The 24,698-nt window shown below is 38.8% G+C and overlaps 2 protein-coding genes across 10 annotated transcripts; one reads left to right on the top strand and one right to left on the bottom strand.

The window, feature by feature from the left end:
* The first annotated feature begins 113 nt into the window (after positions 1-113).
* On the top strand, positions 114-8,471 carry CCN6 (cellular communication network factor 6). Its single transcript, XM_049817892.1, has 5 exons — positions 114-176; positions 4,013-4,289; positions 4,716-4,958; positions 7,463-7,656; positions 8,057-8,471. The coding sequence occupies exons 1-5, from the start codon at positions 114-116 to the stop codon at positions 8,336-8,338; spliced, it is 1,059 nt and encodes a 352-aa protein (XP_049673849.1). The 3' UTR covers positions 8,339-8,471.
* TUBE1 (tubulin epsilon 1) lies at positions 1,211-23,520 on the bottom strand. Of its 9 annotated transcripts, none has more exons than XM_049817885.1 (13): positions 23,431-23,520; positions 23,277-23,350; positions 22,003-22,055; positions 19,276-19,351; positions 18,593-18,708; positions 17,460-17,581; positions 15,950-16,137; positions 14,961-15,136; positions 14,073-14,213; positions 12,367-12,507; positions 11,301-11,475; positions 10,104-10,218; positions 1,211-1,242 (listed from the first exon to the last, which is right to left on the bottom strand). In XM_049817885.1, the coding sequence occupies exons 1-13, from the start codon at positions 23,453-23,455 to the stop codon at positions 1,226-1,228; spliced, it is 1,419 nt and encodes a 472-aa protein (XP_049673842.1). In that variant the 5' UTR covers positions 23,456-23,520; the 3' UTR covers positions 1,211-1,225. The 9 variants fall into 9 exon arrangements, with proteins under 9 accessions (XP_049673842.1, XP_049673843.1, XP_049673839.1 ...); XM_049817886.1 differs by lacking the exon at positions 1,211-1,242 and adding an exon at positions 4,172-4,197; XM_049817882.1 differs by lacking the exon at positions 1,211-1,242 and adding an exon at positions 6,841-6,896.
* Between the last annotated feature and the right edge of the window lie 1,178 nt (positions 23,521-24,698).

Here is a 24,698-nt window from a genome sequence, read left to right as displayed (position 1 = left end):
CGTGCATGTGCTGGGGAAAGTAGGGTTGGCAAGGGAGACAGAGGAGAGCTTTGTGTTCAGTGCTTCCTCTGACACAGCTCAGCCTGTTCCCTATCTCCCAGTTTCACTTCTGAATGTGCAGGAACATGCGGTGGCTCCTTTTTCCCACCATCTTCATCATCCCTTGTACGCAACAGGTAAGTTCATTCAAAAGAAGAAAAAGATTTCTCCCTTCTTCACCCTGTCCCGGTTTAAAGTTTTTATTTGCTTAATGACAAAAAAAATTGCAGAGAAGCAAATTCCTCATAAAGAATAAGGAGCCATTCCCTACTCCTGAGTAAATTTCATTTGCAGCTTATTTACTGCATCAGTCCTGATCTTGGTGGTTTTTTTCTCTCTAATCTGTACATTAATATGATTCAGTGGAAAAAAAGTATTAGGGAAGCTTAAATTGTCAGTGACCTTGCACTTTTTTTTTTTTTTTTAAATATAAGCACAAATTATCTGATGCAGTAAGAAAGTAAATATCTTGTCCATGCTCATATTCCATATATATCTATATCTATATGTATATATACACAGTGGTCTGACTTCAGGCTAGTTTTACAAATGAGAAAGGCACCTGGACTGTGTTATGCTTTGTCTCTTATGAGAAAATTTTAAGCGATGGCTTTTGGTGAAGGTATTTGTGTCAAAGGCCAATTTCATTACTTATTTACTTAATGTTTAAAATACACTTTACGTATACACAGTGCATTTTTTCCTTTACAATCAAGATGAATGTTAGATGGGGAATTTTCAAATGACTGTCTTCCTCTGCTAACTTTCTGCATATTTAAATCCAGACTAAGATAACTGAACATTAGCAATAATACATTGCCTACTTTTTTCTATTTGCTTATTTATGCCATACAGACCTTGTTCAATCTTTAAAACATAAGAAAACAAACAACAACACATGAAGGGTTCCTACACAATGGTCTCATTTTCTGATCTGCCCATAGGATCAGGAAAAGTATGCAGTGTGCTTGTGTGATGTAGATAGCTTTGGTATAGAAACTTTAGGAAGCAAGAATTAGAAAAATATTTGACCTGTAAACTTTGCAAGCAAACTTTAAATTTTCATTGTAACTGAATAGATTTTTGAAGATTTTTCAGGTAGACTGAGTTTCTCAGAAACTGCACAGTTAAAACTGTCAGATATTTGCCTGATGGCGTTTTTCTTACTGGGAAACTTTGTCACCATTCAGTTGACATCTTTCCCTAAAAAAAAGGAGAGAAAAATCACTTGCTTAGGTAAAATTCTGTAGGTTTAAAGCACGTTTTAATTTGTAATACAAATTAAACATACTGGTTGAAGCACAGGGATTATTTCCTGCTACACATACCCATTTCGAAACGCGATATCTGATTTAAGCCACATAACCTCATATAGCTGGCACGTGGCCACATTCCTAATAATAACAATACTCTGCTTAAAAGGAAAAAGCAGCAAGAAAGTGTTTCCTAAAGCAACCATACAATCTTGAACACTGCTAAATGTATAGGAACACCTGTGTGTCTTGTTTCCAGAACAAGCCTTTAAGAAGCTTTACACTCCAATGCACGTGTTCATCAAATTAACATTATGGTTTATAGGAAAGGCTTAGCTGCCTAAAGAAAAGAATGCTTAAGTTAGTTGTTTCTATAGTATTTCTGCATTTAGGTAAAAAAGGATTAAAAGAAATCCTTTATCAGCAAATGAATAACAAAATAACACGTTTATGAAACTATCTTCCTCACGCTGCGTGGGATACCACATGACATTGTTTAAATTTCATTTATTATATGAATTGCCTTTGTGAATGAATATCTATCTTAAAAATCATTCAGCCAAAGGAACTTGAAAGCTGCTACTTTGGAGCTTCATTAGTAGCTGTGGATTAAGATATCGTTAAGTATAGTTGTAAATGACCATGAAAAATGGAAATTAGTGGTAGAAAAAATCCTTTTAAAAGGTCATTTACTGCTGCATGCAATTAGGCGAGCTCAATTATGCTGTGAGAGCTTTCACGGGATTTGACACATGAAATGCTGAATTCTGCAGATATTTCCAGTTTGAAAGCTGAACTGAAAGGAAACCCAGCCGAACGACCCCTTCCCCAGCTTTTCCTTAGCGTCTCTGCTGGAGGTGGTGTCTACATTGCTAGAGCCCTGCAGTTTGGAGGAACAGAGAAAAACTGGTCAGTGGGGCTTCACACGCCCAGAAAAAACATAGGCTGTATTTTTTTTTTTTTCCCTGCAAGCTAGATGGTGATACTGGCACCTGATGAGGAGCTGGATCTTGTCTTTCCCTCTTGCTCTTCGGGCAGTCAGAGCTGCTTGATGAGAGCAGCTCCCAAGCCTTACATTGTACTAGTGGCCAAGCACTGTGTGTGCCCCCACATAACTATGGATCCAGTCATCCGCGATGAATAACTATATCACAATCTGCATTTCTGCTGAAATCAGCAGCATGGAAAGATTTAATGCTAAGATCTAAACTTGTTATGTTTTAGATGTCGTTCTTCAAAAAAGCAGATTGAATATAGCTATCTCAAATAGATCCTTTCACACTCTGTGCTGACTTAATCTTCCGTCGTGCCACAGAAAATTAAACCCATCAAGAATTACTTAGGACTTCCTTTGCTTAAAAAAAAAAAAAGAAAAGAGAGACATGAATTCTGAGACAGAATGTGGAAAACAGTAAATTCTGGCTAGATCTTGACTTCCTACTGCTGATACAAATCTCCTTTAGATATATGTCTTTACCCTGTAAGCCCTGGATTCAATAAACACTTACTCATGCAAACAGATACACTCTTAGAAAATTACCTGTTAAGCTCAATGCAACTACTAGCCTCCTTTATTAGGGTGCAATTTTTGCATCTAGCACAAGAGAATTTGTAAATACTATAATGCTTCTTCCCAAACAGCTACTCAAATTTTGGAGCAAAAGTAACACTCAAAAGAGGTTTACTATTTTAAAAGGCTTTTGCCATCAGAAGTGGCACACAGGGCAGTGGCTGGCTGTCAAACAGTGGGAGCAATCAAAAGCTAATTAATTAGATAGGAGGTTTGTGGGAAGGAATATTTAAAATAAATCCACTGTCTACTTTAAAACACTTTTTTTCCCTACTTTAGGTCTACTACAGGTTTTGTTCTATTGAAGGCAAAGGAAAGAGTGGTGAATTTTGTTTCATACAAGCAGTAGGCCAGGCTCATTGGTGGAATGACACCTGTCCTGGTTTCAGCTGGGATGGAGTTAATTGTCTTCCTAGTATCTGGCACAGTGCTGCGTTTTGGGTTCAGTATGAGAAGAATGTTGATAACACTGATGTTTGCAGTTGTTGCTAAGTAATGTTTGGTCTAAAGTCAAGGATTTTTCAGCTGCTCATGCCCAGCCAGCAAGAAGGCTGGAGGGGCACAAGAAGTTGGGAGGGGACACAGCCAGGACAGCTGACCCCAACTGGCCAAAGGGGTATTCCAGACCATGTGATGTCATGCCCAGTATATAAACTGGGGGAAGTGGGGGCAGGGGGATCACCGCTCTGGGAACTAACGGCATCAATCGGCGGGTGGTGAGCAATTGCACTGTGCGTCATTTGTATATTCCACTCCTTTTATTACTACTGCTGTCATTTTATTAGTGTTATCATTAGTAGTCTCTTCTTTTCTGTTCTATTAAACTGTTCTTATCTCAACCCATGAGTTTTACTTCTTTTCCTGATTTTCTCCCCCATCCCACTGGGTGGGGGGGAAGCGGGTGAGCGGCTGGGTGGTGCTTCGTTGCTGGCTGGGGTTAAACCACAACACACCTCAGTGCACCACAGTGACTGATGAAATTGGTCCTGTCTCCTACCTACACCTCACAGCCTCTCCTTTTTTGGATCCTGTGAGATGAGAAATATGTCTTCATGCAACTTCACAGGTTTTTTTTCCATCCCAACTTCATTTTGTACCATCCCAGCTACGATAACGTATTCAGCTCTCAAAATATCTCACTGTGTGCAAGTTTTTCCACAGCCCACCAGCGAAGCCTGGAGAAAAACCTTCAGAAACTGGTGAAGTCCACCAGCGCAAGGAGGTCTGTCACTGGCCATGCAGATGCCCACCTGTGCCAACCTGCACCCCCGGGGTAAGCTTGGTGAAGGACGGTTGTGGCTGCTGTAAGGTCTGTGCCAAGCAGTCAGGAGAGACCTGCAATGAAGCAGACATCTGTGATCCCCACAAAGGCCTCTACTGCGACTACTCGGAAGATGAGCCTAGGTATGAAACAGGCGTGTGTGCATGTAAGTTGTTGTTTCACATTCCCTTCTTGAAATCTGGGAGGGTGGGACCACACAGGTGAACGCTTTTGGAGGAAAACTCTGCTTGCTGGTGCTGCACGGCTCTGTGCTAGGCCATTTATCCTAATTTAGTCCCCCATCTGCTCAGTCAGAGAATCTGAGAGTAGGGCTGGGACTGTCTTTAAACTTACCTGCGTATGAATCAGTAAAACAAGTTCATTGTGCACAAGCCTGTTATTTGCAGACATGTTGATGACTGATTTAAAGTTTGGTGGCTGTAGTTATCACTGGGCATAATTAAAAAATATGTGCTTGGGTGGGAAGAGCTTGAAGCTGTGGGCACAGTAAAGGCTGATTGCACTTTAGCACTCCGTAAGCAGGAACCATGTGTTTCTCCTGTGTTAGTTAACTATTGTTTACTATTTGCAGATCTGGTAGCTGTAGGATGTGAGCTCAATGGAGTTTATTATCTTAATGGGCAGACCTTCCAACCTAACCCACTTTATAAGTGCCTGTGTGTCAGTGGTGCCATTGGATGTACACCTGTATTCACACCAAGATTAGGAGCAAGTCCCTGCACCAGAGTCACAGGCAGGAAGAAGCCTGGACAATCCATCTGTGGCCCAGGACAGCACAAGCAGCTTCAATCAACAAACTACAGACTGATGTCAGGTGTGCCTGGCTACTTTTCTGGTAAACTGGTTCCTGCTAAACTTTTCTGTACATAAGCCTTGCTGCATTTAGCATCCCTGGCTCCAACAGCCAGGCAGGCAGCGCACTGGCAATTTCTCAGTTCTTCCTGAAGGCCATTGCCAGGGTGACCGGTTTGTCCCAATTACCCCTCTTACTCTTAGGTCACAGATTCTTTTCACTAAAGTTGATGACTATGAAAAGCAAAAAGCTTTTTGGCTTCTGTCACCAGGGAATTGGCCAAAGCTACCTTCAACCCATCTTTCTGCTGAGGTTTACTACTCATCAGATCAGACCAATTAGGGCTGCTGGTGGACAGCCATTTCGCAGCTTGGGAGCCTTCTCACTTCCTCCTGCTTTGTGGTGGTAGGGAGTCTTGGCCTCTTCTTTCAATAGAAAGCAGAAAATGAAAATTGCAAGGACAATGCTTCTCCCAATTTCTTCTCTATTCAGTCTAATCAAAAGCATACATGAGCTTATCCATGCAGTTCTGCCAGGGTCAGTTGATATTCCCTTTAACCTCATTCTTGCTCTGCTGTTAACACTGTAGCTCTCTTTTTTTTTTACTTCAAGGAAGCACCATTGTCAGAAGCAGCTATCCTTGCCCTTCCCTGGCCACAGCTGCCTGTGCTTGTGCTGTCTCCTTCTAGGTGCACATGCAAGTTTCCATGGTGAAACTCCTCTTTGTTACAACTAATGTGGGTACCAGAAACCTGAGCCATTTTATTTGGTGGCAGCTTCAACTGTGGGAAAATTATGGCCCAAATCATCATCATGGATCTATAAAATAAAACTAAAAGGATCACAAAGCTTATCAGAAAACCTTCCTAAAAAGGCTACTGAGTAAATAAACAGATACACATAAGTCAATCTGCAGATAAATAGACCTGCTTACAGAACCTGAAGTTCAGTTTGGACAACTTTTAACACATTAGCAGTGGTTACGCAAGTTAGCAAAAATAATAGAAAAAAAAGCAGCTCATCTTTACTTCAAAAGTATAATACCTATAACTAGTATCAAAGCCTTTTTACAGAAACATATTTAATGCTATGTATAAACACACACTCAGTATAGCAACAGACTTCAAATGAAGAGTTAATTTCTAGAGAACATTGCCAATTTGATCAAAGAGAGAACATAACATGTTGAAAACAATGGCAACCAAACCATTTGACCCCATGAAATGTATTAATTGGGTTTGTGGGGAGCTGTACTTCCAACACCTGGATCACAGCAGTAAGCCATTTACATTGTAGCACTTCAGCAGCTCCAAAAGCTGAAGTCCAAGCTTCAGTAACTCCTTCACTGACTGCAATGCTGCACCTCACGGTGTTTATTCAGGAATTTGAATCAACTGCACAACATAACCTTGAGAAAAGATACCCAGCTTGAAAAGCACACTTGGTTCAGGGACCTGACAGCCTGTCCCTGCGGTGACTGTATGTGCTGAAGGATGGCATCCTTCAGCTGATACAAACCTTCTGAAGAAAAGCACCTTGAAATTTTTCTTTCAAAGTGAGGTCTTCCCCCTTCCCTTTCCCAGTGCAGCAGAAGTATCAAGTCAACTTGTGCATGAATTTCATGAATGGCTCAATGGACCAGTATTATATAAATGTATATTATATTTATTTTGAAAAGCCTTTTTTCTGTTACTGTGGATAACAAGTGCTAAGTTTCACTTCACTGCTCTTGCTTTGTTTTCTGGCTTTCCCCGTCAAATTGATTTACCTAATTCAGATACACAGGGATGTACCTAGGTCATACTTTAAAAAAACGTACCAAGTATAAACAGCCATTTAACTTGCCTTTATTTGTTGCAGATCTGTAGATGTGCAGGCTTCTAATCTGCTTGCTGCAATGAGATCTTTAAATTTCTGTCTACTTTCCAGGTATCCTTGTAATTCTGCCTGTGCTCTTACCTAAATGCACAGATTCCACAGAGTCAGGGGTTTTTTGCAGTTTCACCATGAACTTTTGCACCACAATTTTGTTTCTTTTTTAAAGTGTAGTCCACCTAATCCATCCCTCATCCATCAGAAAATAGGCTTTTTGGTGATATTTAGAAGTGACTGGAGAATTTTACTTCTCAACACAAACCCTAAAGCCTTCACAATATTGACAAAGAAACCAACATTAATGTTTTCAGCACCCGTTTTCAAGCTATGCTTGGCCTTCAATAATTGTCAGTGTCTCTTCCATCCTGGACATTCCCTAAAAATTCCACAAATAACTCTCTCCACAAAATTTCCAAACTGGAGGGCCATACAACACATGCAACTTCATAGCCTTTGCTAGGGTCTGAGTATCCAGTGTCAGTAAAGTTTAACAGCAGCTCAGCCAGCTTTTGTATAACTTTGTTTATGCCTCATTTTGAGATTTACCTACAAAAGCACCTTTATAAACAGAAATCAAATGTTTATCCTTCTATTTTCAACTAATCCTTTTGGGGCTGTTCTGCTGCATAAATAATATATTGCTGTCTTAGCTTACAGAAGCTTACCGCTAGTTTTGAAGAAAAAGTGCCTAGTACAGGCAACTCCCTGGACACCCTGTTCCAGGACCTGTGGCATAGGCATATCCAGCAGAGTGACCAACGAAAACAGAAAATGTGAAATGAAAAAAGAAAAGAGATTATGCTTCGTCCAGCCTTGTCTGACCAATATACTGAAGACAATAAAGGTACTTTCTAATATAAAATGACTTCCTACTAGAAAATCAAAACATTGGAAGTAATGGAAAAATGGATATATTGGCAACTACTAATATAAAATGACTTCTTTTTCCAAGGGTTCTAAAATAACTCTTCTCTGTTTTCTACCTTCAGTCTTCAACTTTCAATAGTGAGTGACAGATGTATAATTTCAAACAAAACAATATAATGTCCTGAAATATAAGTGCTGCTAGTGCTGTCCTGGTGCTCAGTCACTCAGAAAATATTTTCTGACTGATAAGCAAAAGTAAGACAGCTTTCAGAAGGAGTAATTTTCAAGATACTTCTATGTAAATGTTGCAATTTTTTCTTACGTGTTGAGTTTTTAATGTGTAAAAACTCAGGCTTTTCTTTGTTTCTATATTAAAGATTCCAAAAGGAAAAACATGTCAACCGACATTCCAGCTTCCTACAGCAGAGAAACTAGTTTTTTCTGGATGCTCAACTACTCAAAGCTACAGACTAACTTTCTGTGGGGTGTGCTTGGACAAGAGGTGCTGCATACCTAATAAATCCAAAATGATCACTGTACAGTTTGAGTGTCCCAATGAAGGCTTCTTTAAGTGGAAGATGATGTGGATAACATCATGCGTATGTCAGAGGATTTGCACTGCTCCAGGAGATATATTTTCTGAACTCAAAGTTGTATGACAAGTTAAACCACTGACTGTAACATACTGAGAGTGCAACAGCCCACTCACACCCTGAAGAGTTAGCATAACCCCATGCCACAGCAATGTTATAGTGAAACTACGCATGAGAATATTCATTTTTTAAATAGCACCTGGAAAACACAAGTAAGAGTGCATCTTTTTAAACATAATTGGTTTTATATGTGGAAATACATTCTTGAGAAGGATGTATATAACACTAGGATTATCAAAACAAGAACTTTGGTAATTGAAAAAGGTACAGCAAGACAGCTTCATACCCCACTGTAACAAGTTGTTGCCCACAAAGACAACTACATGTAAATTCACAGATGCTCTGACTAACCTATTAGAAAAAAAAAATTACCCTGTAATACTTCATCTATCATTCTTGATTCTCAAATTAACATTTTCTACTATCTATCTGCAATAGTAAAACACATCAATACTGTTTCAAACAGAAGTCAATTTTAAGCTCAGATTGCTTTTTTGCAGCAGATAATCTTTCTCTAGTGTTGTGAATATAAACAATGCACTTGGTAAAGGAACAAGTAAGTGGGCACCTGCAGATAACAGATGCAAAACTTCAAGGAAATTACTACTTTTAGAATGTTTTCTTAGAAAAAGGCACTCAAATGATATCACAATGTTTTCTTGAATACTTCTGGACTTATAAATTGAAAATTGTGCTTACTTACACACCCACTCCAACTCTGCTAGAAGGGCTTCAAGCTTTAAGAAATCATTGTATTGATCCATTCTGATTTGTAACAGTTCGCTAGTCTTGCTGTTCTAAGACAGCCAAAGCTGGCAAGCAATTGGAAATAGTTGTACATTCTGTTTTGTAAAAGTTCTTACTGTAATATAAAAATCTACTTACCCTGATTATTATAAATATTAAAACATCTATTTTACTTGCATTCTTTTAAGCATATAAACTTTGTTCTCTGAACAGTCATTATAACTTCACTATAAGTACATGTTTTGCTCAGAGGTATATTGTATTATCCCATTATCAAGTGCAACTCAGCATTCATGAATATGAATCATTAAAATAATGTTAGTTAATACTCCAAGTATAATACTTGAAACAAAATTTATTTTGTTGAATTTTCTGATATTGCCAATTTTGATATCAACTCAGAATGCTCTAATACTGCTAAGTACAACATGGAAGCAGAAATATTAAAACTGTGAACACAGCTTCGAGCATTCTGAAATGACTACTATCCTGCAAAGTTTAAGAACCCAGTTTCATTAGAGACTTGCTTTCACCTTTGAAAAGACTATGCAGGCTTTTCTTCTCTTCATAGTTGCTTGTTAAAAACCAAATCTAGCAACAGTGATCCTTCTTTGAAGCAAGGCCTGCCTTTAGTTTACTGTAAGCTGAAAGTCTGAGAAAAGAACTACATTTTTGGCTGCTATAACCTCTCTTTTCTTTACAGCATATGGTATGTCAATTTACTCTACAGTAAGGAAGACTGCTTTTACTGATATCCACTATAATTAGGTGCCTTCAAATCTTTCTTACAGGCTGGGCCTTGTCACTTAATATGACACCTCTCAGAGCTGACGAAGCCATTGTCCCAGCCTCACTTTGGAATTACAATAGCTAGGCATGCTGCAATTCATTCTGGTTAACTGAAGTGGTTGGATGCTTGGGGGATATATATATTTTATTTTTTTTTTAAGAAAAAAAACCCCAAAACAGTTCTTCCTTCTTTAAACAGCTATCTTCAGTCTTGATGGGTCTGTTCTAGGCCCACCTTTTGTGGCATCCAGTTCATTGTACTCTTCTATTAGGTCAGACAAAGACAATATGGCTTCAGAAAAACAGCTTTGCTCCATTCCATCTATATGCAGGTAATGGTGAAGGTGAGCCTACGAGAATAAAAAATATTCAGTGTTATCCTTTTTCTTGGCACCTAATTCTTTTGGCTCAATAAGCACCATTTAGCCTGCACTGAAGAGGGGAGTACAACCAATGTAGAAAGTAGATTTAAAGACTTATATCATGATATCCCTTGTGCAAATAATTGGCAACTTCAGTAACAATGCCCTATAGAATCACAGTCGATATTACTGATTTCTTACACATCCATCTTTTCATATGCTGTCTTCTTGGGTACAGCTGACCAAACTGTATTGAGTTTATATGGCAAGGTTTTGGTAGCAGCAGGGAGCACAGGACTGCAGGGGTGGCTTCTGTGAGAAGATACCAGGAGCTGCCCCCATGTCAGACAGAGCCAGTTCCAGCCAGCTCCAATACGGACATGCTGCTGGCCAAAGCTGAGCCCATCAGTGATGCTGGTAGTGCCTCTGTGATAATGTATTTAATGAGGGGTAAAAAAATGCTTCACAACAGCTGCAAGAGAGAGAGAGCGCACAAGCAGAGTTAGAATAGTGTGAGAAACAGCCCTGCAGACACCAAGATCAGTGAAGGAGAAGCAGGAATGAAATTAAGCCTGGGAAGAAGGGTGTGGGGTGAGGTGAAGGTGTTTTCAGTTTTGGTTTTATTTCTTGCTATCCTACTCTGTTATTGATTGGCAATAAATTAAATTACTATTCCCCACGTCAAGCCTGTTTTGTCCATGACAGTAATTGGCGAGTGACATCCCTGTCCTTATCTTGACCTACGAGCTCTTCTAACGGAGGGAAGTGAGAGAACATCTTGGTGGGCACCTGGTGGCCAGCCAAGGTCAACCCAGCACAAACTGGTAGGCAGATCTGTCAGATACTGCCTCATGGCTGAAGAAAGTAAGTATATTGCCTGGTAGGTACAGATTAATCAGGGGTTTATGCTTTTTAAGCAGCAGCTGTTGGAATGATTCCTTGATAGGTAACACAAATAAAAATCTTGGGCTGTTACTTTTAAGCAGTCCCATTGCAATACTAAGATTTGCTTCCCAATAATGCCAGAAGATAATGATTAGTGGCTACAGATGTTATAATGAGAGTTTTACCTTTTTCTTATAGAGCTTCATAAATCTGTCTTTGAGTTCAATGAAAGTTGGTTTTACACAGGTGTTGTTTGCTAAAGACAGAAGGGAATGGGAATGGCCCACAGGAGGTACTGAACACAAACCAGTTTTCCAGCCCTCTTGGTTCCAGGAGACAAAGTGCAGGGAAGGCTTCAACCTGTGATACGAAAATGTAGTTACCTAAGGAATGTAAATAACACAAAGCTTAAGTTTCCTTTGCTAAAAAACAGTCCGAAAAGGTTAACATTTAAGCTTTCAGAACTAAGCAAGCCAGTTATAACTATCATTTTGAATAAGACATTTTAAGACTTCAGACTAAAACACTGTGTGTATTTTAAATTTAAATGGCAAATGCCAATTTTGTTAATGTATCAGGGTTTGAAAAGTAAAGTTACACACACTCATTTCTATATCAGGGACTGCAAGCACTCAGATTTAGGAGACGGGCAGTTTATTATTGTGTGAAGACAATCACAGTCTACCTGTAGTTTAGAAAAAAGTGCTCTAGACTCTCAGAAATTTCTCCCACACCTGTGTGCCTGTAAACTCCATTCTGTATGCAAAGCTTGCCTGCCTTTTCTGTTATAATTATGTACATCAATAGTGTAAAAGGTAGAAACAGACTGCTAACAATACAGAGTTAAAGTAAGGATGATTCCCTATCTACGTGAAAGTAACCATGAAAGAGAGTGGCCTTCTGTTCAGTAAAAACAAACTTCTACTACAGAACTTATTCCTCCAACATCTTTTAATGGCAGAAGACCTCTGGAAGGTCAGGCTTTGCTTTGTTTTGCATTTTTGAGAATGAAAGGAGCAGCACAGGGATATCTAGTCAGCTCCCTTTATTTGGAAATCCAAGAATGCTGCAACTTACTCTAACTCACAATGTAAATTAATTACATTTTCTTCCCTTCTGAAATTAAGAAAAATATTTCTGAGTAAACTGATTCAGTATTGAAATTCTTCAAATGAAAAGTGAGAGTGCTCTGGACAACTGACAACAGTTTCAATAGCAAATCCCATGACAACTTTGTGTGGTATTACCAACCTTTCAATATTTCTGCGAAGGTCTGAAACCTGCACATTTCCTCGAACGAGAAGTGCACAGGCAAGGTAGAGGCTATGCTTTGGATCTGCTTGAATTAGTTGATGTTCTCTACTAAAAGCATCTGAAAACATCTGATCCAACCTAGGTAAAAAGAAAACAGTTATCTACTCTTACTAAACCAGGCTACAGAAGTTCTTCAGAATGCTGACCTTCAGGGTTTAAAAGTTCATAAAATTCTGGAGATAAAGGTACATTTAACCTGGGACCATGAATGACAGGAAAAAGATTCAAACCTTTATATGTACATGTGCTGGCATTAGAAGTTTTTTAAAAACACACCAGATCCATTTTTCCCTTCTCTTTTCCCTCATGTTACAAGCCACTGTTGAGTCTAAATTCAGAGAAATGGAGAGACTAAGAGACCTTTATTATGGCAATTTTAGGTCAATGTTTACAAAGTATTAAAAATATGTTAAAGGATTTAACTACTTGAGGTTCTGGTTATATGACAATTTGAGTAGAGAACGTCACTGTTTGTGAAGCATCTGACAGGGAATACCAAAGTGCAGCTGACACTTACAGAACAGATTATTGGCCTGTTACACTCCACTATTTAAAAGAATCAATGAATCATAGATTTGTATTAATTTTGATTAATGATTTAGGAAAAGACAGACTATATATTTGTCTACTTATTCTAATTTTATGATGTATGACTGCTTTAAAAGATGACACTGCAGATCATATTCTTTCCCTCTTCACCTCCTTAAGCAAGTTCCACTGTACTGTGGGATAGCAAAGATGCTGTCTTGAGGAGGTTTCTATGGACCCATAACATCCAAGTTATTCTTTCCATTTGTTTCAAACTCTCTGCATCTATCATCTCTATTTTTTTTTTTTTAAATCACCTCTGCCACAATCTGCCTATTAAAAAAATAACTAAATAAAGGAGACAAAAATATTACTGTTCATTCTGAAACATGATTGACCGAGCATCTCCCCATAGTCTGCTACCTTCCCTCCAGCACTGTAATGTCTCCTCAGGGCATGGTTTCAAGAGATCCAACTGATTGTCAGAACTTGCTATCACAGAAAAGGGGTGGTTCCTGCCCTCTTCTCCACTTCCCATACTTCCACCGCTTACCCTTAGCTGCCTCTATCACTTTTTGGACCTTTTGCTGACTGGACTTAATTCACTAAAACCAGTAAAATCTATTTTAACTTATTATTTTTTGGCCATGTCAGTGGGATAAATAATCTCACAAAATTTGTCAAGTGTCAGCTTACTGTTACAATAAGCTGTTAAATAGGCTCACCACATCTCCAGACTGAAGTAAGACTGAAGATTATTTCCCAAGGAGTCTAGTTTCTAAATTCCTTGTTTGTCTTTACAGTGAGTCAAGTGTCAAATGTTACTCCAAAGAACTTGTGGTGAGTTCTATCCAAGTAACACATTTTTCCAACAGAAACATTTCCCAGCAGAGATAACAAAAATACATTTCAACTTTACTGGCTCAACCGTTACAGAGAAAAGGGACAAAGGATGTTCCTAAAATCAGCAGGATGAATTTCAAATGTGGCAGACTTAAAACATTTAGAACGTCTACCCTTAGTTTTGCTATAGAATGGATTTTTTTAAATGAAAACTATGGAAGAATCAGAAATTAAGCTTCAAATGTAAAACTTCCATAGTACTTTTTTCTTACCTTCTAGAAGGTACATTAACATCAGCCAATGTATACAGAGGAGTCAAGCTTGAAACCAAGTAATGAAGTCGAGGAAATGGAACCAAATTCATGCTGATTTCATTAAGATCCATGTTAAGTGAACCTTCAAACCTAGCAGAGCTGAAAAATTAACAAACTGTTACAAAACTGATATAAACTAAATTACTTTTATAATGTAAACATTCATTAAATCTATTTCTCAACTGTTCTGTACAATAAAACAGTAAAACAACAGAGCATTTGAGAAACTGTTCATGTATAATTACTAAACTTTCACATTTGGCAGTAACAGCACTTTATCTTACTTATTTACACTTCTCATTATAGAACAATAAATCATCAAGAATAAGACCTTGTTTCCCAATTGTAATCTTTAGCACTATTTTTCAGTACATGGACATAGCTGGTGAATACCAGTTTTAATAGGCTATAATAAAACATGCATGACTTGGCATTCCTGACAAGCTGTTTAAAAGAAAAGCAGGCCAATACTCCAGAAGTATATTTCACAGACATTTCTTGAAGCAACAGACAGTTTAGGAGCAACAATGATCTGACAGTATTTATAAAACAATACAACTGGCCTAGAAAGGCAAACCTCCCTGGGCTCCATTAAGCATTAATGGAAGATAATATCCTTCTGCCTATAAACCTTTTCTTACTTCAGTTCTAAGACTATCATGGCTAGAGCAATACCACTGCAACCTGAATACTTCCAAATACTTTAACATTTAGTAGCTAATTCGTAAAAAGAGGAGCCTCTCACAAAATGGAAACCCATTTTCTTTGAGTTGATACAGGCCTGCATATTTGCAGCACACACCGCCTCCAGCAATACTACTTTTACAGAATAACCTATAACTTTACCTTGTCAGGTTCAACAGCAAGTTAGCTACGATATTATTCATTGCGTCAAACGGCTTCTCTTGTACAGTTTTTGCACTGCCTGCACTTGATGTTACCAAGCTGTTTTGCTTCACAGTTGACCCTAGCTTCCCAGAATTGATCATCTGATGAATTTTATTAACTATATCAAACAGAGACTTGAGAGAGGAAAAACAAAAGCATACAAATAGTCTTGAGCAGAGCTTTCAAAATCAGTACTCCAATTTTCATTTCAATTAATCTTAAAGAAAAAGCTAAACATGGTACTGTCAGTTCAAAAATTATACCTTTCATACATGTAAGTCCAACTTTTGACCAATTCCAATTGACTGAAGTGTTTCTAAGTCTGTTCCCTACATGTCACAAACCAGTACACAGCTTGGTGAGAATTTTGAATTTTATTCAACTATTCAAAGTCCTCATCTTCTAAAATTACATTTTAAATTTTCATCATTCCTGTGAAAGCAAAAATATATTCTCTAAATATATTTCACTTTCTCTTGCTTTTTTTCATAAACAAACAACAAGAGTCAAAGTTATATTCAAATGATCCAGTGGTTTGCGTGGTCAGGTATGCTTATGATGACCGTATCACTAATCAGCAAAGTCAAGTCTGTTGGAATTTGGAATGGTTAGTCATTTGCCTTGCAGGACTCTACTAATACTACACACAAATTGATTACTAAAAGATAAGACTCAGCCTCAGTAAATGGAAGCTTTTCACTGTTTACCTTGAAATAGACATGAAAAAATTCACTCTAGACTACTATGAAGGTGCAGAGCAACTTTTTAGTGATACCCATATTAATTTCAAAAGCCTGCAAGTGACTTGGGAGTTCAATTATTACTTCAAAAAATGAAATTATGGTTTTTAAGACTTGGTACTCAAATCAATACACAGAAGGAAGAAACACTTCCTATGTGCAGTCTAATAAAAAAGAAATTGACAGTAATAGAATATTATTTCTTACTTCATTCTCTATTGGTAGCACACAGTCTGCATGTTCATTAAGCTCCTTCATAGCCAGAACAGTGTTATATGGAGAAGTAATAACATCATCTTCACCAGAGGGATAAACTGAAGTAACAAATCTATATACTTCTGGAAATTCATCCTCAAGCAAATTTAGCACAAAAGTTCCGAGACCAGATCCTGTCCCTAATTATGAATGAAGACAGAATGAGAGAAGATAAAAGGTTCCCCGTGTTATCTTAAGCCTTAAGTCTCATATGTTGGAAACACAGCTTTTCAATCATATGTATTAATATTTTCTGAAGCATTTGGCTGACAGTAGAGGCTACTCAGATGTAAATTAAGGCAGGAAGGTTTTTCCCAGACAGGACAATAATTAAGTGATAAAAGTATTTCCCATGGTATACCAGACAGGATGAAGTATACAATCCCCCAATTTTCTGCAAACCAAAAAGTCCTATTAAGTAAACAACATTTTTCTGACCTAATATTTTTATTTCTTATTTTAAAGTCTTTAATTTGAATTTTGAAATAAAATATTTGTTTAAAAACATTGAACTGCCCCAAACAATTATTTACTTTCCTTCTGGGTTTTCTTTATAAAGTTTTCCCATTCTCCAGTCAAGAGAGAGCAACCCCTTTCCCCCAGCACAGGCTTTTTTCCTCTTAACACTAAGCACATAGCACGGAGTTCAAATCAGAAAACTGAACTGTGTTTTTTCTGTCTTGGACAGCTAACATTCTCAGCAGCAGACAATTTCATCTATGAATAAGACAGCAATTTTTTGCAATACAGAAACAATATCTGCAGGGTCTCTCAAATTAAGCAAATGGCCACAAAAAAGGCCCTTGACAAAACTCTTGCTTCATATTTAGATCCATTTTCTGTGTCTTTTTCCACTTCATAACCAATTATAATACATGCTCCCCCCACGTTTTTTGGGGAGGAAGGCTTAGTGGCAATTCAGTAATGACAAAATTGTCACTGCAAGGGATTCTCCCTTCTGATTTATTAAAAAAAGTAGCTAGACTGGATTCAAGAGAATTATGTGGAAGGAAAACAGAAAAACAAAGTTTTTCTAAAGTTAAGCACATTAGAAGTCTCCTTCAAAGCCCTTTGGAAAACTTTCCCCACGATTAAAACCAACTTGATCACAACAATGATGTCAGTGTTCTGAAGCCACTGTCCCTTCTTCTGATCAGTAATACCTCAGTGTTTCCTTGTATTTGGTACCTGTCTTGATCCACCCACTTCCTCATATTTAAAATTTCAGCTCTATTTTTGTTCTGGGTAGCACTTACCTTAATTCATGATTAAGGCTCCTCAGTGGTCTAATAAAACACATAATAAATAATTACAGGTCCACTTAATGTCACTGTGTTAAATCTTTTTATTCTGCGTTCTGAATGATCTAGATTATTACACTGATCTTCTTTTCAAGATCCAGGTTTTTCCTCTTTCATCTGTGGCTGGTGCAATCATACTAACCATTAAAAAAATTACTTACCACCTCCCATAGAATGAATTATAAAAAAACACTGTAGACAGTCACAATGTTCTGCAGCTTTCCTCAGCTTTTCCACAATGTTTTCCCGGTACTGATAGCCATATAGCTTATGACCTACAGCCCTGAGGATATGAAAAGTACTTTAAAAAAAAAATCCATCAATCAATCTTTCAGTTTTTTATTTTAACTCCTCCTATTTGACATTTTAGAGTTCAGAGTCCAGAGCTGGGTGCAACACCTAATTTGAGAGAGTTGCTCAGCTGTGACTACGTCATGTGAATATGGGAGTCAGGATATGGTTTCAATTTTGAGGATGCAAGCAGCACAAAGTTCACAGCTTTGGAGTCTGCACTATTATTTTGTGCCAATAAGGAAATAAACTCATACATTGGATGATCAAATTGTAATTATGAAATGAAAGTTATACTCTCCTTAACAATAAGGATATCCCTATGTAATATGTGTACTAATCTTCATTTGAGCACTATGCGAGTCAGTTGCTACCAGTAATAAAAAAACCCAAACAGCTTGTTTTCAATACACTTGCCTGCTAGATGGTGAAGTTACAAGATGCTTTATTCCTTGTATTGCACTCTCTTTTGGTACATTTACTGATGATTTGCTTTCCAGTCTGTAGTATGCTGAATATTAGAGGCGCGTTAAGGTCTTGGTGAAAATTTGGAATTCGTTATGTTAATCAATCTTTTTTCTGAATTTCTTTTTTTGGTAATGTAGTTTATATGCACATAGCACTGTGGTGCTTAGAAATCAGGAGTGCGTTTGTTCATATATCTCATTTCCACACTAGTTGCACAGTCTCAAACTAGATTATGGCTTCGACTGAGCAATGGAAACAGCTGAATACCAAAGAAACAAAAATAAAAAGCATGTTCTTTTGAAAAAGAAAATCAAAAAAGAGGAAGAAAAAATAGATTAAATGATGTATCAGCAGAATTATCCTTCTGTAAAAGGCTTTTCAAAGCCCTCCTCCAGGCAACAGTGACACCAAAGTTTACTGCTAATATGCTGCAGCTCCCCAAGTGCAGAAGGAACCAGAAAGCTACTGTTATAATTTCCCTTTTAAAATGCCATCTAATTAGTTGCTAAGAAGTGCTTTCTGAAGAGGTTCTCACCAGTTGTTTCCTGAACCAGAAACATCTGTGATAAGTTGCTTGCTATCAAACACATCCCTCAATGGTCCCTGCAGAATTTCATTTACCACACCCTCCTCCATGTCAATCAACAGTGCCTTTGAGAAAGGAAAGAATTAAGATTCAGTCAATAAGCAAACCACCCTTTGAAGTAATCACACAAAGAAATATAAAATTATTTACAATATAAAAGGTATGTTGTTTCTACTGTGCTCCAGAAAAACTTTTTTAGTTTTTAATTTGGGGACCAACTAGATTCACCTTGGCTGATTTGCTAGAAGTTGTTCAATAGGGATAGCATTTCTGACAATGCAATTTTGTTAAAATCTTACAATATTTTGCCCCAATACTTAGGAATAAAGAAATTAAAGCATTTTTAAGTTTCAAGTTTTCTTGCTTCTTAATCACTTAAAGTAGCTCAAGGATACGCATTCCTTAGAAAATTCAGATAAAAACTTGGTTTGTAATATCTGCAAACATTTTATTAAAATTATAATTTAAATTACTCAACAAGACTAGCAGCAAACTGCATTACTCCACTGAGAAAAAAGTTACTATTAGAAATTTTACTATTCTAAGTAGTATTTAAAAACATATGCAATTATAAGGACCTTATGAAAATTCCTACACAGTTGGACTTAAATATGCAATGTAAAAAGAATAACCTTTATAGATTGCCTTACTCGTGCTTTTAAAGAGCAGATTTTTCCTTTGTAAATATCAGGACCATCACCACCACTTCTGAAAAAGAAAAAGAAAATCCAAGCTCAGAATCACAATATAAAATAAGGCAATATATATTAGAATAAGATTCCCTCCTTAATCTTTCACATTCAGAGGACTGTTACAATGTAAACAAAGAGAAATACCCTGAACATGCTCCTAAGAAAGACCTCATAATTGCACTCCTTTAGGGAATTACAGGACACGCTCTCAATCAGAAATATCCTAAGCAGTACTTCAGGAAGCTGAAAAGTATTGAAAGTTTACTCTCTTTCTCTTTTATTCTTAGATACAGCCTCGGCTCCGTGGTAATTCTACAAGCATTGCCAAAACTTGAAAGGATTATTTTTTATGCAGCATGTGGTATATCTGCATCATATAATGAAACAGAGCACCAAATAGCACCACTAGCTTTTCAATGAGGGTAGCACAGCACTGTACTACTGCTCAAGGTGTGAAAGCTGTGTAACTGCACTAGCATGGCACTGTGCTTGACTTACTTTGTCATTAAGATTTACCAATTCAGAAATCATGCTGGGCTGACATAGCTTAATTTTCCTTTTTTTCCAGGATCGGTCGTACTGAGCCAACCTCGGGGACTATGCATTGTGTACAATCACTTTTTTCCACAATGAATGCTGGTGCTTCTGCACTCAGAGGATGAGATACTCCAGTCTGGCCAAACTATATTCAACACAGGGGAAAAGGCAGGGATACTAGAAGATGGATCTAAATTTTCCCCTCAATTATTTACCTAATTTGGTGGCTGGTCAAGCCTAAACTTAAAGTATCTCTTAGACTGTTCTACATTCAACCACAATAATACTCCAAACACAACAGCTGAAATTTGCTACAGCACCAAATATTCTGACCATGCTCAGTCTTATCAGGAACGAGGGGAAGAGAGTATGGGGCTGCACTGGATTCCTCAATCTTTCACCCTCTCACTCAAAGCTCTCCAGACACTTCTCATTAGTTGAGCAGCTCACAGCAGCCTCCAGTACTCACGTGATTCCTCTAGCCTACACAACTCCCTATACGAGTCCACTACAGCACCAGTAAATCCAGCTAGAGAAGTTCTATTTCTCTTCAGGGACTAACAAAACTCAAAGAGGAAAAAACAAACAAACAAAACAAACCCCACAAATCAACACTTCTTTCTCTTACTATTGTATTTGTGGTCTTTCATACCAGCCCATACTTTCAATCACTTTGATTCAATTGCTGAAAAAAATCCCCACATTCCCTAGAATCCCCTAGGCTTAAGAGATGCATTCCTGCATATAAAACCATACATATGCATAAGCACATTTCCAATATTACACAGTTTAATAATTGTGATAACAGGAAAAAAAAAAAGCAACACTCCCAGAGTGTTGTTCATAGCTGTTTCTGACAGGATAACCCATCTGGATTAACTACTTTGAACAGTGGTATGGCATAGCATAGAAGACTGAAGTTTGTGACTTCTATGACATAGGGTTTTATGCCTGCAATGACCTGGAAGGTCAACTAGTTCTTTCTGATAAAACCCCCAACCCCCCCCCCCCCCCAAACCCCACAACAATAACAAAAAGACAAAACGTCACAGCCTGAGCAAGAGTTTGAAATGACTCTTCATAACTAAACCGTGTTTCAAGTCTCCAGTTAAAAGTGGGAACTGTTTCAACAGGAAAATGAACAGCGCCTGGAAAAGACGGGATTTGAATAATCATTCTTCTGTTTCATAGGTAGGGGATTCTTCCTTGAAACTTCTGCAGTATTCAGTAAGGTAAGTCCTTCCTCTTTAGAGAGAAAACAGATGTTTCTATTGCAGCCAACCTGTCAATTATAAATTTGGTGGTTTCATCTGGTACATACAGAAACATAGACATTGTTTATAACTAAATTTTCTTGGTTAAAAAAACCAAAGAAGATATTCTAGGAAATGCCCACATAGAAATGGCAATGATAAACTCCAATGCACTTGCACATTCTTTTGAAGAGGTAAAATTTGAGACAAAACAATTATTATTTCAATGCCATTTTAGTTAAAACTGCATGCTGTGCTGCAGCCTTGCCATATGATGGAAGGAAAGAGGCTAGTCAAATGCATTTTAATTAAAATGCAACAGCAATATCCAAGTGCGCAACTGTTTTATTCTTGCAAACTGCAAGGATTTTTGTAACTGGGCAGGTAAGAGATGACTGAATGCTCTTAAAGTATGAATTTGTTAATTTTTTAAAAAAATGATAGCCACCACTCTTTGTGCGACAAACTAGTCGGATAAAAGGGATTTAAAAAATGACATGACCTTTTCCGATTAACTTATATACAATTCCTCTTACAACTCTTCTAGAAAATTCTCCTAAATTGGTATTCAGGGGGCTTGCAGTCCGATCATGATTTGCAATGGCAAAAGCTATTAGATCTGACTATCCATTTTTGGGACAGAAGGAAGGGAAAACAAACCCAAAGACTTTCAACAGCTTTAACTACTGATGTAAGTATAGTTAAAATGGAAAGGTAAAGACAGTGTTTTGAGGCGAACACAAAAAAGCAAAATCTTTTTCTAGCACAAACTAAATGTGACCTGAAACAAAGAAAACTGTAACTTAGGTTAAGAGAAGATACTAGAACTGTTCATCTACTGTGTTAAGCTCATGAGCTGCTTGATAAGGAGACTTACCTTGTATCTACGTTCCTAAAGAAACTGCTTAATGCTTCATCATAAATTCCTTTCTAAAAGGAAACAACACAACATAAGATGATGTGTAACGTCATAAATTCTTGGTGTTTTTCACAGAATAATTTAAGTTGGAAGGGACCTCTGAAGGTCATCTGTCAAACCTCCCTACTCAAAACAGAGTGAATATCTATGTTGAATCCAACTAGCTCTAGTCAGCACTAAAAAGAACATTTCATTGAAGCATCAGCTTGATATTAAAAACTGACAGGAGGATATAACTAAGAAATTAATTTTTCAGCACAAGATTGAACAACCACTCTTCCTTCATTTCTAAAGATTTAGGATTTTACTAAAGATCCCAATGCAAATATTAAATTAAGCAGCTGCTGTTTAGCTGACTCTGTTCATCAGATACAACACTCAGTTCCTCATGGGCTCCATGCCCATACCATGAAGTTCTGTGGAAAGGAAAGCACATCACGCTGCATCAGCGATTCTAAACTCCCTGCTGAGGGGTGGTGTGGCAATTACTTACCCCACCATAAAGTTAGAGAGACCTGGCAAGTTTGAATACTTTAACATCATTCTTTTACAGACTGCTTACCACACTACTAAAGACCTGATGAAGCAGAATTTGGGAGTCCCTGTTCCCTGCAACACTAAACCCAAGAGACTCTCCATACACATATGGCTTCATCCACTGCCTTTTTACAGCTGCTTCAACAGAAGGCATTGAGAAGGACTGCTCATCATTATCTGTTAACCCAGTGTTTACCAGGATACAGCATCTTTATAGTCATGGCAAGAAGAATGCATTTTTGCCCAGGGTACTTAGCACAATCCTAGGCCCTCTTTACGCTGCTATTTCGGTCAGCAGAACCGCACAGCAAGTGCTGACATGGAAAACAAAGGTGGGCTTCGGCGGGCTGCCTTTTCGCTTTACTGCCAGTGGCAAAGAACCTGCATCGAACAACCCTCTCTTTTCACTAACTGCCTCAAAACTGCCTGCCTGTAGGGAGACGTCCCGGGCTTTTCAAGGTAGAAAGGCTAGAGAAAGCTGATCTGAACTAGAGACTCTTAGCTAAAAGGCATAAAAACCTGGGGACGAAGCGGCCTGGGCTTAATCTAACAAATACGGTGCTTTGCCCCCACAGTAAAGAGCACGGCACGACGCGAGGGCCGCCGTGGGGGGGTGCAGAGGGCGGCTGAACCCAACCGCCGCCCCCCCCCCCCCCCCCTCAGGCCAGCAACGAGGCGGGAAGCGGCGCCGTTACCTTGTTGACGGCGGCGTGCTCCCGCAGCGCCAGGTCCCAGAAGCGGCAGCCCACCTGGTTCCCGCACTGTCCCACTGCAAAGGGGAGGGAGAGACACGGGTCAGGCACGGGGAGGGGGCGGCGGGGAGGAGCCCTGGCCGCCACGGCCCCTTACCCTGCACCACCACCGACTGGGCCATGGCGGGCGGCGGCGACCACCTCCGCTTTCGAACTCGGCGCCCGGAAGCCGCGCCCCCCTAATGGCCGCGGCGGGCGGGCTTTTCTAACGGCGCGGCCTCCTTCCCCCCGCTTTCCTCCTGCGGTGGAACGTCCCATCCGCTGGCATACCTGCGGGCGCTCGCCGCCTACGCGTCGCGAGTGGAACATTCCATTAGGGAGCGGGGGGGAGGAGGGGGTTTGAGGCTGTGCCTCCCGTGCAGCGTGGCGGGCGCGTGGGCTCGCCTCAGGCCGGCGGGTGGCAACGGCCGCCAGTCTGAGGGAGCGGCGTTTGGGTGTTGATCCTGGTGGCTCCGACTGTTTCTATAACGTTCAAGGCTTGGTGTAAGAATAAGTGTGCACTGAGAGAAGCTGAGGGAGTAGTAAGGTGTCTGTCGCCCGTTTGGCAGTACGGGAACAGCGGACGTAGTGAGGTACTCGGGGACTCCGTGTAGTCTTGAGGGTGAACCCGTCAGGGGCTACAGGGTCTCTGCCAAAGCCCAAACACAGGAGACGTGGCAGAGATCTAAAATGAAGTCTTTCTGTGGGAGAACAGAAATACTTCCATGCCATGCAGTTCATTACCTTTTATGGCTAAAAATGTGTGATAACGTATGTTTTATTTTCCCCAAATACATTATTCAGAACGATGGTGTGAAATGTGCCAAGTGATATGAAAATACAATTTAAATGAAAAAATGGTCATGTGGAAATCCTGTAATGATGTACCCTTCCATCAAGTTTGCAAATTATGTTTTTCTTTAAGCTCAGTTTCATATTTCTCGTGCAAATAATTGTCCACAGTGCAATTAGGAGGTGCTTTTGCCTATGTGTTGAACATAGCAACTTTGGGACTAAAAATGAGAGACGAGAAATATAAAGATGCTATTGTCTCAGCATGGTAAGACTGGTCCATGACATAGCTATGCTGCAAGATGATGTAAAAAAATGTGTTATGTGCAAAGCAGTCACTTGTAGAAAGCTATCTTGTGACACAGATGGCATTTCTGTTTCCTGTGGGAGAAGAAAAGTACTTCCATACAACGCAGTTCATTAGGTTTTATGGCTAAAACTATCCAACAAAATACACTTTTTCCAAATATATTATTTCTAGTGCTGGTGTGCAAACAAAATTTGCTGAATGAAATTCTTAGTAGAAATCTGAAGTTCAGTGTACCTTAATCCTTTATTTGCTCTGGAGAAACCATGATGCTGACTCCTGGACAA

This window comes from Accipiter gentilis, chromosome 15, assembly GCF_929443795.1.
Source record: "Accipiter gentilis chromosome 15, bAccGen1.1, whole genome shotgun sequence".
In the NCBI taxonomy this organism is placed as follows: Eukaryota; Metazoa; Chordata; class Aves; order Accipitriformes; family Accipitridae; genus Astur; species Astur gentilis.
This window is presented reverse-complemented; position numbering and strand designations above follow the sequence as displayed.

Coding starts and splice junctions, on each gene's coding strand:
- CCN6 (XM_049817892.1), top strand. CDS start 114: ATGTGCAGGAACATGCGGTGGCTCCTTTTTCCCACCATCTTCATCATC. Junction 177..4,012: donor TCATCCCTTGTACGCAACAG/GTAAGTTCATTC, acceptor ACTGTGTGCAAG/TTTTTCCACAGCCCACCAGC. Junction 4,290..4,715: donor TGAAACAGGCGTGTGTGCAT/GTAAGTTGTTGT, acceptor TACTATTTGCAG/ATCTGGTAGCTGTAGGATGT.
- TUBE1 (XM_049817881.1), bottom strand. CDS start 23,455: ATGGCCCAGTCGGTGGTGGTGCAGG. Junction 23,351..23,430: donor CCAGTCGGTGGTGGTGCAGG/GTAAGGGGCCGT, acceptor TCCCCTTTGCAG/TGGGACAGTGCGGGAACCAG. Junction 19,352..22,002: donor TTTAGGAACGTAGATACAAG/GTAAGTCTCCTT, acceptor TTTCTTTTTCAG/AAGTGGTGGTGATGGTCCTG.